This window comes from Chroicocephalus ridibundus, chromosome 2 (genome assembly GCF_963924245.1).
Source record: "Chroicocephalus ridibundus chromosome 2, bChrRid1.1, whole genome shotgun sequence".
NCBI lineage: Eukaryota > Metazoa > Chordata > Aves > Charadriiformes > Laridae > Chroicocephalus > Chroicocephalus ridibundus.
The window spans coordinates 36308438-36331017 of NC_086285.1; the positions used below are offsets into that span (position 1 = coordinate 36308438).

At 38.4% G+C, this 22580-nt stretch overlaps 1 protein-coding gene across 7 annotated transcripts in view; it reads right to left on the reverse strand.

Annotated features, from left to right (window-relative positions):
* Positions 1–685: 685 nt before the first annotated feature.
* OSBPL3 (oxysterol binding protein like 3) overlaps positions 686–22580 on the reverse strand; it is a 94471-nt gene continuing 72576 nt past the window's right edge. For all 7 annotated transcript variants that reach the window (XM_063325031.1, XM_063325036.1, XM_063325034.1 and 4 more), the window contains 9 exons: positions 21665–21915; positions 19669–19806; positions 16730–16793; positions 13666–13744; positions 11469–11613; positions 9823–9967; positions 9016–9142; positions 8320–8442; positions 686–6782 (listed from right to left, as the gene is read on the reverse strand). In XM_063325031.1, the coding sequence (XP_063181101.1) occupies positions 6686–6782; positions 8320–8442; positions 9016–9142; positions 9823–9967; positions 11469–11613; positions 13666–13744; positions 16730–16793; positions 19669–19806; positions 21665–21915 (1169 nt within the window). In that variant the 3' untranslated portion in view covers positions 686–6685. The remainder of the gene's footprint in view (positions 6783–8319; positions 8443–9015; positions 9143–9822; positions 9968–11468; positions 11614–13665; positions 13745–16729; positions 16794–19668; positions 19807–21664; positions 21916–22580) is intronic.

The window sequence follows — 22580 nt, forward strand, 5'->3', positions numbered from 1 at the left end:
AATCACGGGGGATTCACCCCATACCCACTTCTCTGTAAGAGAAGTTCCTGCCACCCTCGGTGTTCATGATCAGGGCACCGATAATGAGGATCCCTTGCCATCTTCCTCTCCCTTTTATAATTATGAAAAAAACCACATTACTGCGTCTGTAAACTGCTCTTTTCCCAGCAACTTGGACTAAATGCTAGTTATTTCAGGTAACAATTAAAGCATATTAGATCTCTATGAAATTAATCGGCAGTGAAGTGATTCCCGCTGACACGATAAGTTCCAAAATTCTTCACCCAATACAGAACCAAAATGGCTGGATTTCAAAAAACAGGAGCTGATTCTCCCCACTATAAAAGCTGTTTTTCTTTTGGCCTCTATCCTTATTCTGCCATGTACAACAGCTGAGGTTATTTTGCATGGTAACAGAGTTATTGATCCAATTTTCCCAGCTCTTCCTGGAACCTCCATGCTCCCTCCCACCAAATCTTTGTACACACCGAGTCTGGGAAGTGCTGCAGAACTGGAATTACATGTTGGTCAGGAATTACACTCCCTGTACTCCCACATTTTTCAAGATCCTAATCCATCTGTATTGCTTCTTATGCGCATATGGTGGGACCGTGAGACGTAGTTGAGATCTGATTGGCAGAGCCATCCTGAATCACCATCTCTAAGGGAGAAAACACCACATCGATACCCTTTCCTTCCAGTTATTTATTTTATCCAGTAAAAGCTATGTTTCCTTGTTTTTAAAAGTTGTTTTATGGAGAACATGTGGTTTGTGGTTTCCACATTCACGCTGAAGCATAACATTTATGCTGCACATCTGTCTACTAAAACCTGCTTTTAAGAATCACCTTCCAGCTGTAAATGAATTCCATCAGCTTATCCCTTTCCCTGCCCCAGTGTCTGGCATAACAACCACGCGACAGTGCTGTACAGTGCGTGCAGGTAACTGGTAAACAACTGGAACATTGCACAACTACCGGACAGATTGTAAGAGCGATAAACAAAGCTTCTAGCAGATGGAAGCTCTTTCATACTTGCCATTTTGGAAAGTGTAAAAAGCACAGATCACTACAGCAGCTAGACTTATTTCAGCTGTCACTAACAACCTTTGAAGAAAGATGCTTATGACCCCTGGGAAAAAGTCAGGGTGCTCTATGGCCTTTTGCAAGTATGATTTATTAACATCCAACTAAATTGGTTACAGAGACAAAAATAATAAATCAAATTGCGCATCAAGGTGCTCCAACATTGTTACAAATTTTTGGAGTAAGTGAAGCAGAAAACAGGAATGATCCTGACTACAGAAAGTTTTCTCAGAAATCTGAAAGTCAGTGATAATTCTAACACATAAGATACCTTTCTTCATTCTGAAATCACTAATGCCCTATCAAAACAAACAACAAATTCAGCATTTAGTAGCTTTGCGTATGTAATACCTCATACACATGGTATGTTTTTCCGAGACCGGAACTAGTAAAATACTGTTAACATAAATACAAGACTGCCTGAATCTCAGGGATACCACCCGTCTCAAAGGTGCGGAGCTGAAGGAGCTCATCATCCCTTGTGGATCGACCTACCAAACATTCCCATGAGCTTTAATACAGTTTTGTTTTATACAACAAAAGCACCAAATCCACAATTTATATAAAAAAAGAACTGCTTAAAATAATTTTTTAACATATGGCAACTATTTATCTGGAAAATTTCTCTTATTGCTTTCAAAAGCTGCAGCAAGAACAGTCTCTAAGCACTGAGCAGTACAATAATACATTTGGTGATAAGTTACAGCATTTGCTAAGTTTCAACAGATAAGCCAGATAACATGTGCAGTTTCTTATGAACCCACAGCTGCTGGAGTAAGTTGCACCCACCAGTAGCTAGAAAATAGAAAGGATGAGTTAGTGAATACTGTGAATTTTATTTATAGTAGGCATAATCCATGAATGAAAACATGCTCAACCAAAAAAAAACCCTTTCCATTTTAACTTCACTCCTTTGAATAGCACCATCTGACTCTAGCCCTTGCAAGATGTATTCAGTTATGGGGAGAAGTTGGATTTCATCCTTCTCTCTATTATATATGCACCGTGGGACAAGTTTTGCACTCCTCTTCAGCTTGCCCCCTCTGTATGAGTTGCACACAAAAAAAAATAAAGCTGTACTGAACAAAATAAGATATGCTGAAAATTTCCTCCTCTGCAAAGCTGGTCACCTAGAGAGATGACAGAAGAGATTTACACAAAAGCAGATGCAAGGACATTAATTAGGCGTATGCTGAGCAGATGTACCTGCACATTTCCATAGCGTGCTACCCTTACCAGGTCTGACTCCAGAGCGCAGGTGGGAAGAAAGTCTTGTGCACAGTCAAGGAAAAGATACAGAAGTAGGGCACAATGTTTACGGGGAAAGTTGTTAATGACAGTTTTTAGGCATGATTTGTCGTTTAAAAGCTTGTTAGAATTGACTGCTTTCCTATTTTTCTGACTTTTTTCTTTTAATAGAGAAAAATGGGACACTGAATCAGGATTTTTAGATATAAGGGGCCACATAGAAAACCTAAAGAGGACTGTAAACAGCTGAGGGAAAGCGAGGGTGAAGAGGGTCTAGGGCATGAGAAGGGGTGAGGTTTTTGTTAGGTTGGTTTTTGGGTTTTGTTTGGGTTTTGTTTTTGAGACCAGCACTGGACCTTTGTCCAACCTGAAAGCTGTCCCTGGTTGTACGTTCTGGCCCCATGAATCTGTGTTCCTTTCTGTACAGCGATCTGGCTTCAATACTTAACTGCCAAATAATAAGGTGACCGTGTTTGCAGCCATCACCCCCTCCAGGGGCCAGGTTTTAAAAGAAAGCAGCTATCCTACTTCCAGTCCCTTCAAAGAAAACTTCCTGGTGGAAGAACAGACCTCTGGGATGTTTCCTTCTCAAAATTTTGGCTGTTTTCGCTCTTCCTTCGATGCATCTAATTTTCCAAGCTCTGTATAAAGAACTTAAGTACTTCACTGGATCTGTATTTCAAAAAGCATCTAAAAGAAGTAAATCAGTGCTGGCAAATGAACACATAAAGCATATCCAAGGGAGCAGAGATTCAGAGGAATGCAATGCTTACTGGTGCTCTCCAGTTCCACTCGGTCTAGAGGGCCCTTTATGCTACTACCAAGAGTGGCCTCCTAAACAAGCTACGCTGTTTCACAATCACAAACTTAACACTGTACCAAAACCAGAACCTAAGTGTCAAGTCTGCAAATCTGGAAGTAGAGCTGTGCGTTTCTGTTCCTATGAACACTATTTGCCTGGATTTTTTTTTCTTTCTTTGCTGCTTAATTTGAAAACCGAGACAGTGTTTTAACACCCCACGGCCTGAGCTGCTCCGTCGTCTTGACCTAAGTTTTTAGCGGGGTACACAAAGAAAGGCAGTGCTAGATAAGTGTTCTCAAACTGCCCTCCAAAATAAAATTAAGTAATGCTTATAAAAGACCTGTAACAGCAAGCAACGTTCCTCAGGAAATTTTAAGACCGATCCATTGAGCTGAACAGCTTGGGGATCACTGCTGCATATGAAAGGAAGCAGTATGTTGCCCGATACCTTCTTTTTACCATTCAGGGTAGAAATAGGGGAAAAAAAAGTTCCTCAATGTCAGTTATTAAAAACAAGAGCTGTCTTATATTGCAGAAAGCTAATATAAGTTTTGCACCCATTAATACGTCTGAAGTTTTGGGGAAGAAAGTTACCAAAATTTCATATTTTACCAAGAATAACTGTATAGAGTATATTAAGGTTTGTGAATTATGAATATATTTTTATGCAGAAATACAGAGAAGTAACATCAAGACAATTTTCTTCTACTTCTTAATACACAGTCACAGGAGTTTAACAACTAAACCCAATTGTTTCATACAAAATTAAGCAGGGATAACTATACTGCAGTTGGAAACACGGTGTCAGAGGATCATTCACAACTGGTTACGTGGTGTTTGCAGATGTGTATTACAGATTTACAAAAGGAGCTATTGTGCAATGATTTTGCTTCATGTATTGAAGAAATGCCCTGGATTATTCTCAGGCATTATTTTTCTGGAGATAGTAAAATTCTGAAGTTTCCCTTCTTGATATGGGAATTTTGCTGAAGAAAATTTTATATAAGGCACCACTCAGCCTAATGCTTCCTGTTATTCATCAAATGTATTTTTGACATTTTAGACTGTAAGATACAAGGCAACACTGCCAGTCTGATTTCTCAAAAATCATGACTCAAACACCCAATATGAGAGTAGTTGAGTTTAACACCTGCTGATTTTAATGTGTTACAATTCTTAAACTTTGCCTTTTGGGCCTCTGATCCTTTAACTTCAGATGCTATCAACTATTAGGTCATATACAAAGTATGGAGAAATCCCCTCCATACATAGAAAATACAAACCCAGCAATCAGATCAGACAGTAACGACAGTAGCTGCCAAATATGATGATGAGCAGGTTTAATGCATCCTCCACAAATTTTTCTCCCTTTCTTAAAAACTTTTTTTTTCTATTTCCCCTACCCTCTTTTGTTGTTAAATGAATGTTATTTTTAGTATAAATGGTAATTACTAACAGCAAGGATAATTACAAATATCAACTCATTTTTGTGCCAAGTGCTGACTGTCAATACAAGAATAAAATGCCGGGAAGGGAACAAGCCATGAAGAGATCCTCACTTTCCTTGAAAAGCCAAACAGCCCCCAAAGGTTAAGATCTCCTTTGACATCAAAGCCCAGATTTTGTCTTCATATTGACGTGAACCTTGCCTTATTGTAAGCTGCTGGCATAGTAGTCCAGTCTTTAAAAGATGTATTAAATAGGAAGAATTATGCTAACTTCTTTGGTAATAAATTACAGTGAGGCAGAGTTCCTGGGCAAAGTGAAGAAGGTTGAAAGAGCAATTCCTCTGCCTCGAAGACAATGGGACTTCAAGGTAACAGAAAGCAAAATTCAAATATACATCTAATCCGACATCAGTGATTTGGTTTAAAATGGAAGCATTCACAGTATTTCCTTCATGTTACATATAAGACATTGTCCATTTTTAATGGGTTTTCTTCAGAACAATGCAGCACACAGTAAAGCGCAAACTTTTCTAAGCTACTAGTGCCCCTAGGAGTCTCCCTTATCCATGCCCTCTCCGACTGGTCCAGTCATCAGCCAGTTAAACATGCCAACAACATTTGGGTTTATTTTGTGTCATTAAAGTGGCATGTAAGAAAAAGAAGCGGGGGGTGGGGGGTGAGGGTTGACAGGATATAGATCTGAACTTGGAAACTGCGTTGTTGCCAGAGTCACAGACACATAGAACAGATTTGAATCATGGGTCAGGCTGGAGTTGCAGATAGGTAGGAATGAAAGTTATTCTGTTAATGCCTGTGCCATTGTGGTTTGATGGAAAAACCAAAAAATACTGCCTGTCTCTATAATCTTCATTCAAAAGTGCGACTTCTGCTACATTTGTTTCCTGCTAAATTTCTGACCTATAGTTTAGTAGTTTCACAAATCTAGCCGTACGTATAAAATTACAGGAAAGAGATGCAATTGATTTAGTGCAAGACACTTGAATATTTATCTGAACGTAACAAACAAACAGAGGAAGATCAAAGACTCCATACACTTCTCCATAAGGCAGATGGTCATTTTTTAAATATAAGATCTTAAATATGCTGTTTATTTCTTAAGAGGTAGAAAATATCAAAATACTAAGAAAAAATTTCTAGCTTAAAACAATCAGTTTGCTTACCTTTTAAAAAGTCTTACTGTTGCAATTTTTAGGTTAATAAAAACAAATGAAGCTATGGAAGCACAGGATTTCGTGCTCTGTATAGATTTTACTTACTGGAAAAAGAGAGAGCTTCTCCATCTAGTCAGTGCTCAAGCATTATGTACAAAGGATTTCCTCCTCTTGCCCTGTTGGGGGCTATAAAATCTGAAGATTCCCAGTGGAAAATTTTGGCGAATCCTGAATTTCTAGCACTACATTTAGCCGGGTAGAGTTTATGTATAAGGCAGTAGAACCACTGATGTAAGCTCAGAACCACCTCTTCCATAATGCTAAGAAGAAAGCTAATAGAAACAAAAGCTTATTTAAATCATTTCTACAGGCAGGAAAGGATCATACTCAGATTCCAGCACCAGCTGATAATCTGTTTTAGCAATTTATACCAGCCCAAAACCAGCTGAACTACTCATTGAACTGTGGAAGCCTACTTACAGTTTGAGTTACTAAGGCTTGCCCTCTGATTCCTCGGCACAGCTAGGAGATGCTGATGCTACTGTCTCCAATGCAATTCAATAAGGCATAAGTTAATTCAGAACTGACATTATTACACATTGGAAAAGTAGTGTAAAAGCTCCTCTTTTGCCTCTCGCTGTTAACATTCATCACTATTTATTAAATATTTTATAAAAAGAAGTTAGGGTATTTATACATTCAAACAATCACTGCAATAATCAGAGTAAAGAAAACAAATGAATTATCAGATTCTAAATTAAGCACAATTCCGGAGATATGCACACTTACACACATACACACGGCCCACACATATATTATATGTGTGTGTGTATATATATATAGATGTATATATATAGATATATTTTATATATACTTCATTTACATCAGATCTGAGAATATAGCACAGAATATCTTCAGCTGGCTCCTCTTTCACCAGAGGACAGGATTGTCCAGTTTGGAAAAACCAGGTTCTTTTCTAAGGTCCATGTAGGTTCCATTGCTCACCCAGGAGTCATCGTTGGATTTCCTATCAAAGATTAAAACAAATGCCTTAAATGTAAAGCTTATATTTTCCATACGTATGCTGTGTAATGCAATGTAGCACTATGCACAGATACCCAATCCAGCCCATGAACCGGGCACCTTCAAACAAGGCGATACAGCTCGGGGAGTGGAACTGGTATGTTTGCACTGGGCTTCGGAGACGCACCTCAGCAGCCTCGTGTTCAGCTGAGATCAACACTCTTTATTTCACTGTCACATGCCAGTGCTTAGCACTTAAAACTACAGCCCAGGCTTATTTTCGTGGTCTCAAAGGCAGCTTTGAGTGGAATGTGGAAACTTTCCTTTTACGTCTCCAAAGATGGCTCACCACGGTTATTACATAAAGAGAGCCTGTAGCTCTCAGTCAAGAGGTGAGACTCATTGCACTCGATCCTGTGCCTCTGCTTTTAATCTAGCGTACAACATTTTTGGCACAGCAGCAAATTATTCTTTTAAGTAAATCAAGGCTTGTGATTTGTTAAAGAGAGAAATCACTATTGAAAAGCCAAATGCATAATTCATATCTACTCTAACACTGGGTAACGCTTTTGCTATATAGTAATTAATTTTTTTATTCTGTTATTTAAATCTACAGCACGAATCTCAGTTTTCAAATCCTCATTGTGAGGATTCAAATCCTCATCAGCATTCACATTCCTCCTTGTGAATATACAGTTACAAAGTATTAGACTTTTTCTCTATCCTGTCTTTTTAGCCTGCTGGAAGCAACACTTGCTTCTCTTCGGCTGGCGTGATCGACATGTGATGAGTTAGCTCACCAGCTCCTTCTACAAGTAGTGGTCTGAGGCATTTCCTTTTTGCACCTATTTTAAACTTTTCTGTGCTCATCAGAAACACAGTATCTATCGATCCAGAAAAAAAATTAGGATCCCAGATCTGTTAACTGTGATACATAGGCCCATACAACATTCACCTTGGCTCCAGCTCTCTCATTGCCAGAGAACAGAGGAGCTGGAGGGGAAAAGGCCATGTCCTCACTAGCATTCTTTTTTGTCTTTTGATGGCTGAAGTCTCCCATTAATTGATTTACAACAGGAAGAAATGAAGTGCCCTCTGAATCATAATTGTCTCCCTATCATATAGGGGAAACACGTTCAAAAATAGCCCTGGAAATGAAAGTCTCCAAATCTGCACGCTTCTGCACAAGGCAATCCCACTGAATTCAACAGAAGTTCAGCAGAGGTAATTAAGCTAAAGCCAGCTACTTCACCTTGCCTGAAAGAATCAAAGATGCTACATTCACTCAAGCAAATTCAAACGTAGACTATCAATCACCATCAAGGCAAAAAAAATTAGAATTTCAGGGATGCACTAATGAAAAAGCAATATATAATTCTGAGTTTTAACTATGTCTTGAGTGTTCTACATTGACAAAGTACAAAAATCAAGAATATAAAAGAAACCTGGAAAATACTGGATTCTGCTCTATGGCGGTTTAGAATCAGAATTATAATAAGAATTTCAATGAATTACATTATACGCTAATTATTATATAGTACCTGAAAAATCTAGGCTGATGCTCTAGATTGTTTTCTTCCAGCACCTTCCGTCGTTCTCTCTGTAGCTGCTCGATCCTCTGCTTTTGCATTTCAGCTCCTTCAATATTCCCTTCTTCTAGAAACCTGTAGCACCATCAGTGATAAAAGACACAATTGGTGCTCCTGTACCCCATCTTTGACAGGTCCTGTAGAACTCCAGAATCTAATTTTTACAGCAGGCAGTTCACAGTGTTTGAAAGGTAAACAGCTACATCTGCAGACAACAGCACTATCAAAAAGTACTTAAGGAAAAGTGACTCTCATTACAAGCTCAGAATCATTGTTACATTATATTCTTTCCCTTGGAAGTTATCAACAGTAGGAATTCCACCGCAGAAAGACATTTCAAGTATCTCAGTTTTTGGTTACTCAAACACAGTATGCTCAACATCAAGTACCTGAAGTACTGAAGTTTTAACATCTTTGGAAAAGCAGTTATCTAGACACATGCAAGAGCCAATTTTAGGAAACTCTGGTCCATAATGACTAGACCATCTCTTGATAAGTGATTAAAATGCCTTTTTCAGGTGCACGTTAACGTAGAAATAGAAACACACTGCAAGTATCTACACAAAATTGTCTGAGCTTAGGGTAAAGTGAGTGTACAGAAGATTAAGAGCTATTTGAGGAAGATATTTAAGAGTTAAAACTTCTTACCTTTGGTCCGGCCTAAAACGTGTATCAGTGGATGGGAGTAACGACCTAGTTTGCAGATCCAGTTCATTTAACTCCAGTGCAAATTGAGTAAATCCATACCACTGTTCATAATCTTTAGGCATCGGATCTACAGAAGAAGAGAACATTCAGAATTCCCATTAAATCCTATTATCTTTAGAAGGAAAATTCCAAGCTCCCCTCAGTCCTTTGTTCATCTCTGAACCATGCTCTCAGTTCTGGGGAATTAAGAGGTTTTTAATAATGTGACAAAAGAGAACATCCCCCTTGATAATTGCACTACAACAAAATAGGCTTCTGTTCTCTCAGCTGAATAAGAGCACAACTGTGAGAAGGTGGTGGTATTATCATAGTGCTTTTTCCAACTACAGTAGACAAAACTCCATGAGTTTGGGAGAAGTTCATATATGGCTGTCATTACAGAATTGAGCTTTGTGGGCTATCCTCTAGTGTTTAATACCTGAAATACACAACACTCTTCTACACAAAAAGTAGCGGGCATTGTTCCTTTTTTTTCTTCTCTTCCTTTTGGAGTCCTCAATACCCACTTCATACCCAAATATGAAAGTAGGGGGCAACAGAGAAAATGCAGGAAACCATGGGATTAAGTTTTCCATATTATTTAAGTTAAACGATGTATTCTTCTAGTCTAAATTTTAAATGCTTGACAAAAATCTCATATTCCAGATAGGAATACCAAGAAGTTGGGGCCTAATAAAGAGATAAAAACAGTAAGCTTATTCTCAAGCAGACGTTAAGTTCTGTACTTCAGCCATTCTGATCACTAACTTGCTCTCCATATGCAGTTTGAAGATGAAGTTGTCCCACAGTATAAACTTTCATGCCACTTCCCAAAGAGTCGATGCACAACTTTCCCGGCTTTATCCATGACACTGCCTTCAATCTCATGTGCATTTGGATTCCAATACTTTGCCTAGAATTAGAAGAAACAAGGGGAAAAAAAGGTGCATAAGAGATCAAGTGTGAGTGATTTTGCCACATCAGTAGCACCGTGCTGTAGAGTGGTTTTCTGAAATGAAACCTATTCGTTTAGGTGTGCATTACAATATCATATGCAAACAACTGCTGTTAGTACTATTAATCAGCTTATTAAAATACTAGCATTGAGAATTGTATTTATTTTGTTTGTCTTTTTTCAGGGCAGTACTGGGTGAAGCATAGCTGATCTTGAATTTAGCCCAATGACAAGTAAGACCGACTCCCACCTTAGTTATCTACATCTTCCCCGAATTTGAAGAAGAGGAAGAGAAGGAACTGACACAGTAATCTCCACTTTAGACAATTTACAATACCAAAGGTGTAAGGTTTGCAGGCTCTCAATCTTTAAAATTTGAACTCTAAACATCCATTGCAACTCTGCAAATACATTACAGTACTTTCAAATAAGTATTTGGGAAAAAAAATCACCCCCATGCTTCTTAGAAACCACAAAGAATTCAGGAAAACAAATAAGAAAAGGAAGCTTTCCTTCTGCTGCTGAGCATGCCATGCTGCATAAGTATGCTGAAGTACTTAGCTTGTATCTATATGGTCTGTTCCTATGTAAAACACAGCCTTTCTTCAGCAATCAGATGCAGAATGTGCAGGTTAAGGCAAATCTCCTAGTATGCTTTGCAAAACTATTTCTCAGGTTATAAATTTTGGCATCATTTTAGGTTTTCATTGATTTTGCCTTACTAGGAAGAAGTAATTTATTGCCAAAACCTAATTTTAATTTCAGTTATAAGGGCATATCCTGAGAAAGTCATATCTTGATGCCTTGTACTGAAGCAAAAGCTTTGAGTAACACCACAGCCTCTCACTTAAGCTCCTCCGAGTACCTGCAAAGGGCTAGAAAAGAGCACTGGGTGAAGCACCCCACGTAAGCACTGGTTCTACAATTGCTGAATGAATGTCATCACAGCACATGACAATACGTTAATAGAAGGTATGTGGTAAACCACCTTATGCCTACCTCTCTCATCAAACACAGAGTAGGTTTTTTGTCCACCTGTTGTGGATGCCCCATCCCTGGAGGTGTTCAAGGCCAGGCTGGATGGGGCTTTGAGCAGCCTGGTCTAGTGGGAGGTGTCCCTGCCCATGGCAGGGGGGTTGGAACTAGATGGTCTTCAGGGTCCCTTCCAACTGTAACCATTCTATGATTCTGTGATCACATTTCTTCCTTTCCTTTCCCCATACTTTTCTGCATGTCAAGTGAAATCACCTGAGAAAGCTGTTGCTTCTCTTTCTCGTCTGGCTCTACCTAGTGAGTGGTAGTTTCTTCAGAGTTACAAGTTTCTCAAAGAATCACAGGTAATTACAGCAGAACTACAGGAAAAAAACTGCTGGTAAGCAGCTGTACTGAGCTCCAGCAGAGACCGTCCACCCACCGATGTGTCTGTTAGAAAAGGCATTGCCGACATTGCTGTGGTTACCTTTATGAAAGTCAGTTTGCAGTGGCAAGTGTCATCGTTAAGATTTTTGATGATGATCTCTCCATAGTGTTCAATCCATCTTTGCCCACTTAAGATGTTATGGATACAAGATGTCACCTTGTTCCATGCAAAATGATCTCTAAAACTGTAAGAAAAATACACACAAGAAAAATCTCATGCGATGTTCAAACAAGCTGATAAACTTGTGAAAAAAAAATTGCACAGAGCTTGATTAGGAAAACCCCACAAAACATTTTTTTTTTTCTCAAAAACAAACCGTATGACAACAATCCTGTCTCTCAGAAAACCCTTTTCACTTCTGCTGTAAACTTTGGTCTTGAACTCAGTTTTCTCTCAATTTACTTGCCCCTATTTACCAGTTTTAAGTTTCCAAAAGTAATCATTCTAATATCGTCTACTGCCGAAATGCCCATTTCACAGCTTGTAACACAGTGACAGCTGACAACACAAGGACGTGGGCCACCAGAGTCATCGGAAGGCTTGTTGAGTGGAACAGCTTGGCTCAGGCTCTCAGGGCTGAGCCTATGTGTGTATTTCAGGCAAGAGCAAAAGTTCTCACCCGGTAGTTCAAGATGCAGTTGCACATCAGAAGACAGCAGCCCGGGGGAGATGAAAAATACCAATAGGTAATACAACATTTTACCTTTTATTAAAGAAGTATATGTTCTTACAAAACACCTTCATAAAACTTCAAGAAAAGGAAAATCTCATGAAGACATATATTCTACAATTTGTTCTGGATATTGATAGCCAAGTTGCTACTGGTAAGGTAAAGGGTAAACTTGCAAAGCACCAGTTTCACTAAGGCACCTGCCTCACACACATCCCATGAGAATATTAGCATCTTTCCTTCCCTCCCCTTAATCACTTGCTTTTACTTGGTGCTTTCTAAGAGGAGGCACAAGGACAATTTTTACAGACTGGCAGATATGCAGCCAATTTACCCCACAGTAACTTGTTTTCCTGCCCCTACCTGCAGGTCACATGCTCTATTACGCATGCTAAAAACACTGTATTTGCTCCAGAAAAAAACTTAATACTAATGCTTCACTTTTGCCTACAGGCTCAGTACGTTTTTTGTACCCAATTCTATATCAGATACACAGGGATACAAGCAAGCACGTGGAGATGACACATGAATCAGGTTATTTTCCACTTCATCAGCCCACCATGGGCCCTAATCCATTAATTACCTTGTCTCTGAACCCTCACTCACATCCTAAAGATCTTTCACTCCACAGCTTAGGCTAGCCACTATGAACACGACATGTTTTATACATTACCTTTTGGATACTATCTTACTATATCACAATTCTACGCACTTAAAAGAAAAAGGCATGCTTAGTCGCTTAGCCTGATAAGTACTAGGTTCTTGGGTTATTTTTCTTTTTTTCAGATGACAGAATAATTAATTTTGTAGACTCTCTTTGGAAAACAGATTTAATTGGAATACTACTCAACCTTTAGACCTCTGGTTCTGCAAACACAATGGATATAGGCCAAATTTTAAAGGATTTTAATTGTTGATATATAATGAGCTCTCTGACAAGCCAGCATAGGAACACTGCAGATTTCTACTGAAAAAAATAAAAATTAAACTATACTCAATGCTTCATCTCCATGGCTGCTTACTTCCTTGGATAATAAACATCAGAGATGCAACTGGTTCTGTTTATCACTTCCAATAATTATTTATGCAGTGATGATAGCTATTTAGCTTCACCTACAGACCAAGGCCACACGGAGTGAGGGTTTGTACAAATATAGGTACAAAAGACAGCAGCCACAACACCTGCTCCCCCAAACCTTGAATACAAGCAAAAGAATTCATAGCTTCCTCTACCATGCAGTTTCTCCCTTTGAGTTAAATTGCGTGAACCTTGAAATTCAACTGAAGTATGAAAATACCAACTGTGCTTTTTTCAAGATACACAGCAATGATGTTTATTTCATCTTTTGGTTTTTGTAACCCTGGTTTATGCTTCTGGTTTTGGCTTGTTTGTGTTTGTTTTTTCCTTCCCCCCCTTAAACTAAATCGTAATCACCAATTCTTCCAAAGGTCTAATAAGGCACAGCACAGCTTGTTCTCATCTGGATAAATGATAAATGTGGCTCCAGCGTGTGCAAGCACGTCTGTGCCTGTGTGTGAACAGCAATGCACGAGTGCAGCACTTACGCTGGAAGAGTTACGTGTGTTGTACCGACTGGAACAATTTCCATGGACTTGCCCCAGAATTTGTTTTTCCATCTTACATCTGAAACAGGAAGAGGAAAAAAAAAAGGACAGGCTTAGTCATAAGCATGGGTGAATCATTGTATTTCTGGGTTCTGTTTTATTTTCCAGAAATTAAAAATAACAAAGTGCAGCAAAATAATAATGTTCAAAGAATTCTGTGGTTCTTAGAACGTGGTTTTGTTTGACTTTTTTTTTTTTTTTCATTACATTATTGGTTATCTAAATAGCAAAGTAACAGGTTTAAAAGTCCTCTCTCAAAAACTTTTTCAAAAGAGTAATTTGAATAAGCTATAGACAGCATATATTTATCTGCAATTCAGTTGCTAGTGAATGAATGCACACATTTCCAAAAACAAAAGCATGATTTCAAATACAAAAATATAGCAACTAAGAACATTCACAGTGGAAAAGCAAAAGAATGTTTCAAAAGGCACAAAATTGCAGAGGGATTTAGTTCCAGCTTCCTCTGTAAGTTTAACTGGCCTTTTAAAATCTTGTCTGAATCACAGAAAGACACATCCGAGTCCCACGTCATTTCTCAAAAAAAAGACGTCAAATCTCAATGCAAATTTAGCCAAATTTATCGAGCAAAAACACCTGGAAGAGAAAGAAACATGGACAGAGAAGCATGGCAGAAGGAGTATAGGTTTAAATTAGGCTCAATAATCAGGCAGTAACTTTCATAGTGACTTCAGAGTGCAGGGAATGGTATCCTTGCTGTATTAGACACTAGGAACGCCATTCCCTGCCCCATCTGAAAAAGGGAAAAAATCCTCTCTAGTCTCAAAAAGATGCTAGTACTAACACAAGGAAACCAAAACACCGTTTCCTGTGCAACTGTGGGGGGAAGCTGTTAATGCTGACTGTGAGATAGATGCTCAAACCATAGTTAGGAAATTACATCTCTCCTGAGTATATATATTCAAGCGATAGGACTGAGCCACACCAAGCTGCCTACCATTGCAAAGGCCGGAATGGGACATAGAGCAGAATTCCTCACGAAAAAAGCAACCCTTTCCTTATCACTTGACAAAAGGACCTTTGGGGTTTTTTAATTTTTGAAGTTTGATGCTGGGCTGTTTTGATTCCTATACTGCACAATAAGAGGTCCAAAACTACCTTGACTATTATGGTGTTAAGCTGAATTCTGTACTAGCTTTCTCTCTTCTGCAGTGGGATGGGAAAAAAAGGGCAAAGGCACACCCTGCTGAGTTTAACAGTTAAATTGTATTATCAGACTGTGTTATGTTTTATGTTCACATAAATGCCACAGCTGTCCCACAGAGATCAGTACATGGGAAATATCTTGGGAACCAATGTGTAACTTGATCATGCAACATTTTTAGGGCAACTAAGAAAAGCGAAGTTTTATTTTCAAAGCTATGCTCAGACTAATTCAGGCACAGATGCTGTAATAGCTGGAACTTTCTATTCTGCCTTTCCATTGTTCATGTGTCCACACTCCTTTGCAAAAGCAGAGTCAGCTTCACAAGTCAGGGAAAATTATTTCCAAAATAACTGTCCCTGTCAGAAGCCAGTCTTCTGGCTCACTAACGATGATCAAGAGATTTCTTGATGTTGAAACAGATGAACGAAGGTCAGCGTCTGGTGGGATGACAGCACTACTCTGGCAATGTGGCTGAGGACTGTCTCCTTTTCGGCTGAGGAGATAATATGGTAACTGAAAAGATCTTTGCACACAGAAAGAACTTACCTCATTGACAAGCAAGCTTTATGATTAACTTGATGTTAATCTTTCCACGTAAGTCAATACAGCCCCATAACAAGAGGCCACAGCATTTACAATCTGAGTTTGCATTGGAAAGAAATCATTGCCTAGATCTCCCAAAAGCTCAACTAGCCACATTTAAAAACAAAACAAAACCAAACCCCAAAATCCTGCGGTACCCTGACTGAGACTCCTGCGCTAATCAAGACCAAATCCTAGACCCTTTCTCATTGATCAGGTTCTCAGCTGTCATGTTTACAGAAGAGCTTTGTTCTCTAAATGCAAGTGTTAAAACAGTTGAGTGACAGCTGTTGTCAAAATCTGTTAAACAAATCAGTCTCATCGGTTTTTATTAGGACAGGTTGCTACCCAGTCTTATTTATATAGAATTCAGTAACTGAATAAATTTTTGGTGATCTCTGATTTTTGGCTAAGAACAAAAGGACTCTTGTCCCTGAATTTGTTAACAAAGCAAAGAATTATATTGAATAACGAAACTCAGACTAATGACAGAGTTCAAATTTCTGTTCAGTATGGCTCCATCCGTAATAACTATAATCAAGTCAGCAGAGTCAATCATAACAGAATTAAAGGTTATAATGCGGCTACATTGTGAATTGAGAAACTGCTGCATGAAGGATTTTAACTGAGTTAAAAGGCACAGTTATGTTCTGTGTACGCTCCAAAAATATCTAACCACGCAGGTACTGTGACTGGCTGACAACTTCACCAGCGTTACACAGCAAACAAAGCTCCAAAAGAGGTTTTATGGAAACACAACATTAGTAGTCAAATAGCACGAAATCTTACATACTGTAATAACACCAGCAGAGAAAGACATGGAAAATATATTTATCCTTGCTGTTATGCTCATTTTTGGAATTTTTTCTCTACACAGGTTTACAAGATCTGACAAGGCTCAGGGTTTAACTTGCGGTTTTTCAAGCTGTGTTCTAGCTTGTTTGTTTTACAAATAGCTTGAGGGACAAATCTTCTTTACTAAAGAACCCCCCTCCCCAGAACAAGCCTGATTTTAAAGGAATGCAGGTATTTGTACATGAAAAGAATAATCAATTAAAAACAAACCTTGAAAATTTTATAATGGCAGAACATCCCAGTAAGAAGCACGCAAGTACAGGATAGCATTTCTTAAAGACATTCCAACACAATTTAAGCAGGGGATTTCACCTTTTCCCAATTTCAGATATTTCATGTTAGACATACAATGAATATATTATGAACACTGTAAAAGTAAATGATTGACTGAAGAGTTACCTTGCCAAAAAGCAAAATTCACAGATTCAGCATGGCATGCAGAAATAGGTGGATGGTGACTGACCTAATAGCAAGACATGAAAAGAGGGGGGAAAAAAAAAAGAAAAGGACATATTAACACTTGAACAGTCATTTTGGTTTGGGTTCTTTTTTTTTTTTTTCCTCCTTCATTTTTCGGAGAGGGTGGTGAGGCACTAGAACAGGTTGCCCAGAGAAGCTGTGGATGCCCCATCCTGGAAGTGTTCAAGGCCAGGCTGGATGGGGCTTTGAGCAGCCTGGTCTAGTGGGAGGTGTCCCTGCCCATGGCAGGGGGCTGGAACTAGATGGTCTTTAAGCTCCCTTCCAACCTAAATTATTCTATGATTCATTCATATATGGCATTTACAAATTGAACATTTACTTTCCTTTTGCAGTTGTGGCCTGAAGGGGGAGTCAGTGAGATTAATAAGGTACAGAGACCTACCAAGCCTTGAAAGAAATGGGAAGCCCTTATTTTAAAAGGACTGTGAATTTTGCTCACCGAGTGAAGATCTGACTATGTATTTGTACCTTGTCTCTAATGTGATAACTACATTTACCCTTAGGGCCTCCTTAATATATTAACAGAAGCTGCACTTTAAGCACACAGACAAAAGCAAAACAAACAAAGGGACAAATTCTTCTGTACAGTAAATACCCACAAAACCCTGACTATGAGGGAGGACACAGTGATCAGCATCCCTGAGGGGGCCACGGGTGGAGATATCAAGCCATGAAATTCCATCTGGCAAACCTCTACTACTGTAGTAGTAACACTTCAGGCTTTTTTAGTGCAAAACTCTAACCACGCACACTGCATTTTATCAGCTTTTGGGTAATAGCACATACATTAGAGCAACCACCACAACAGCAAAGCAAAGACTGTGAGTAAATAAAGAAATACATAATGCAGACTATTAAAATGGACTAGCAAATAATACCCTTCTGGGTGAACACGACTAACAGTTGACCAGGACGAACTCTTTGATGTGTAATGCCTACTGTTCTTTTGACAGACAACTTTATTTTCAAGTCCAATTGCTATTTCCCACTATGAATTTAATTTCTTAACCACATACACGGATCAAATACACTTTTACTTTCTTCTTTGTTACTCATTTTGCAAATATGTTATCCAGCACTTTTTCTGCAGGCATCCAGTTACTTACTGAACATCCTCTACTTGGTTTAAAAAAACAAACAAAAAACCCCTACTAATTACTCTCAGCTATGCCCTAATTGCCCAAGAGCAACACTCTCTCTCACATACTGCACTAAGATTAACCCCAGATGTCGTTATAATTCATGGGTTAAATTTAGCTCTCACTTAAACTGTTATAATTCCAGAGTAAGGTCATGGAGCTAAGTGGAGTTATTCTAAACTCACAGTTTAGAATAGTACAGAATTCTGTAATAGAACAGAATCTCTGTTATTTTATAGATTTTTCCTACCTGTTTCATGGATTACATACTATCTGCACTAACAAGTTATTTAGAGTAAGCATCAAAATGCTTGCACAAACAAACAATAAGCAACAGCTCCTGATGCAAAGAGAAATATTTTATGCTTGCAAACTGCATGAAATTTCTTTCCTCCTATATTGCCCTCCCTTCCTAATATTCCTCCATGCCATACTATTACAGTAACTTTACCATTCTATAAACTCATGTCACATATTGCGTGTATTAGAACAATAGCTGTTAATAGCCCAAGCCCCCTCATGTATTAAAATTCCTCTTTAGAAAAAGTAGCCTTTGTACTGATTAATCCAATATTCAGGGGAAAATCTCTTCCTTTATTTCAATCTAACATTAAGCTCAGTACCAATCTTTACTCAGCACTGCAGTGCTCTATACACATCATCTCAGAACTGAAGTAACACAATGAAGGACCAGATATATTACTTGAACTTTAAATTTGATTCTTGCTTTGACTGTTTTGCCTTTTTTTTCCCCTTATTTTTACTCTTGCCTGTGACATTTCCCAAGACTATGGAAAGATAAAACAGCACTCCTTTTTGTCAGTTCTAAATTATAATGTACAAAATGTTGTATCTTCAGAGGTGGTGAAAAACACTTTTCGTTTCCTAAAGGATGCCTCTTAGAAGGCTTTTTTGGATCAAATCTCTAGGTTGTACACCCTTCCTCACTGCACTTTTTGTATTTTTTTTTGTTATGTCTAGACAGAATGAGACAGCTTTCAATTATTCTTACTCTGCTAGGCACCAGATTATTTAAGTTTTATCTCTTTTTAAGATAGGTCTCAAGCTTAGCAATTTTGGTAGCTTAGCTGGTTTAAATCTAATATTTTTCACCCATACTTAGTAATTATTCTCCTACTGGGGAACTATTTTCATAAACACTCAGACCTTGATGTGTTGGATACATCCCTCACCTACTAAGCTGTGGCACCAGACTTGGAAGGCTCAGCCCACAAAGTATTTGGACAGGAAGCAGAAATTTTCACGGTGCCATAGCAAATACTAGTCGTTGATTGACTCACACAAGGGAAATATTTGTTATAAAAGAAGACATTAAACAGCTGAAGATACAGTATTTTTAATGATCACACACAAAAGAAAATGACAAGAATGTGAATGCTTGTTGCAGTCGTGATCAGATTTCAGCATGGGGAACTGCACTCTACTTAACCAAGTTATCTAGTTACTGTAGTAGGCAGCCTGCCAGCCCTTGCTTCTCGACTGTCAGCTGCCGGTTGACATGTTCCATCCCAGAGTGAGCAGACTTTCCTCAGAAAACAATTTCCTTCATTTATAATGCTGCAACCTCTCTTGAGTTTTGCTGGGCTCAGGTTACGTAAAGTAATTTTGTATTTCCCCTAATTCCAGAGGATTCCAGCCACGCATTTAGAATTAAGCAGTGTATCAAGTAGCAAATGTAAGGGTTGCAGCATACAGTACCTGTTCCGCAAAGAACTGGAAACCCTTATCTTCACGAATACATTCATAGGTTTCTCCAAGCACAGGATTAAATGGCTTACTTCCAGCTCGGTAGTAACTGGATGCATATGCAGAGACTGCAAATGCAGCTATATACACCTGTGAATAACATATGTGGAATTTTAATTAAATAATTTACCACAGCCATGCACAATTTTTGCTAAATAATTTGATTTAACAGAAGAAATAAAAGGTCTTATCCTGACATCAGATTCTGTATTTTTCCCCATCATTTGCAGACTACAAACGTGAATGCCTCCTGCAAGTTAAGCACTAGCTCACACGTTAGAGAATTATTCAGTTTTCAGAGAGTCATTCAATGGTCCAGGGATGGAGTTATTAGGGTCAAGCCCTGCAAATTTAATCAACTGAAAACAGCATTTCTGAAAACTCTCTGAAACCGCTTAGCATTCTGCAACACAGTTGAAAGCAGTAACCTTAAAAATCACTGTTAGATTTTGTATTATAACTGGCTTTTTTAATTATAGTCTGTGATTCTATGGATCTCCTAAACATGGCACAGGAAGCATGGGATGAGTTTTCACAAAGTTTGCTATTTCTAATGCACTTTGAACTGAATTGCCTTTTATCTACTGTGTGCTATTACCTAATTGTGAAACTGTTCTTGATTATGACTGAGACACAGGTAACCCTTCCAAATTTTTGCAGTCAGCTAAGGCATAATTCCTCCTAAACCTGAGGAATTGGAATTTATGGTTGTTCAATTCAGGCCTCTCTCATACCATTTTTCTCCCTTTTCATTTCTTTTTCCTCATCTCGTGAAAACGTAGATGCTCTCTTTTCACAATTTCAGAAACTACATCCACTTCAGAACGGCTCTTTGATGAACTATTACAATTACTATGAAACAGCTAGCATTAATTTTGACTCAGGAATTTCTCAAAGACAAAGAATACTCCATTCTGAGGCAATTTCCAGACGCTTGGGTGTGGGAAGGAGGGGAAAAGCTTATTTTCACTCCCCTATGAACAACTACTGCTCACTTCCTTTTCCTTTTAACATATGTTCTCAAGAGAACAAAAAAAGCCATGCACCTAAACCCCATGTTAATAGCCACACCTTCTGTCCTGAGAACAGGCACAAAATTGTAACCCTTGCACAGCATCAGAATGGAGCAAGAGGCTTTTCAAACAGTATTTATAACACGGCTATTTACATTCATTAATAACCTCATTTTAAGATAAGACATATTGAGTTGCAAAGGCTTAAGTCAGTTTAAGGGACAATCTCTAGCTTTAGAGAGCTTTTAATCCCTTATTTATGGGCTTACATATTAAGTAGTTCTTGTATACCTGGAAGCGGAACAACTGAAAGGCATTTTTCTCCTGTTCTCTTGCCAAATGCTGAATTCAGGGTTCTGCACTGGCAGAAGATGACACCATTATTGTACCTAACATACATTCATATTGCTTGGTTTTGAGATCCTGAACATTTTGGATCAACCCAAAACTTCACAAAACCAGTTAATAAAAGAAATGGAGCTCATTTAGTTAATATAAAGATATCGCAGTAGTGTAGGGCTGGAAGATGCAGCACCTTCTACGCACAAATGTGTTACTAGATTAGACACCCTTAAAAAAAAGACATACTGTAGCTTTCATACTCAAGAGGGAAGTTTACCAGCTCAACCACTCCCTTCCTTTTTTAATCTTCTAATTTTTAATCTTACAAAGAGCTGCAAAACAGAACTAAACTACATCTTTGTTTAGATATAGGGAGAGAGACGTCCTGACAAAGCAACAGAAATTATGCAGAAGAGTCAAAAATAGGGGGTGTGTAAGCATGTAAAGACACACGTTTGGAAAGTCTGCCTCTCCCAGTTGAGAGAAAAAGAAAAATGGAACAGAACATCTTCAGTTCTTTGGCAGATTGTTTTTATATTTACTCTATTCTAATTATATTGAATGTTACTAAGTGTTTGGAATAATATATTTACCATCCGTTCGAATGGGTTAGGTGTATGCGCTGCTTTGTCTAGTAGTTCACTGTACTCCAGCTCCTCGCAGAGACGCTGAAGGGTGTTAAGTGGCTCATTTAATTCAACAGGCATCGCCACTTTGGAGAGATCCTTTCCTATGTTATTTCTCAGGATATTCCACAGGCTGATGTTACTTGTATTAGGACATGGAGCTGGTAAACACGTTCTCCGTTTAGAATTGCATCCAATTCCACTTTCAGAAATACAGTCTGAAAAGGAAGGAAGTGGCAGACCAAGTCAATTCACTGTTTACTTAGTTTCATCCCCTTTGCAAACATACATTAAAATGCAACCACCTTTTTTCTGTCAAAAATTCCTCCCACCCTCACAATTCATTCAAGTATTTCACTTGTGGTTTGAAGATAACCTGTTACACAAATGATAAAGTTAAGAACCAGCTTTTAATTTCTGTATGTTAACTGAGGTAAATGTCAGGTACAAAAGATGCATAAAAAATTTACATCCTTCACCTTAAAGCCTATAAGAAAGGCTCAGGCTTCCCATTGAATTTGAAAGAGTGAGTACTATAACTATTTTATTTGTAAAACAGAAATGGATTCCTATCTGTTTAAGGGACATAAAACCTCCCTCCTTGACAGAGCTTCAATTAAGTTGACAATTCTCATAAGGCAAGGCGTAACCTACAGATACAAGCACAATAACAACTCCTACCTATCTTTTCCTGCTTTTTTGAATACTCCTACCAGAGAAATTTACTTCACCAGATTTACATGCAGGCTTTTCCACAGTGCTCTCCATAATGCTAAGTATTTAAAAAAATTCCGTGATGTTAGCTTTAAGTTACACCCATATGTTGGTGGAGAAATGGCCTGTTTTAAAGGTGGAAAAGCTGAAGCAACTATGGAGCTATGGG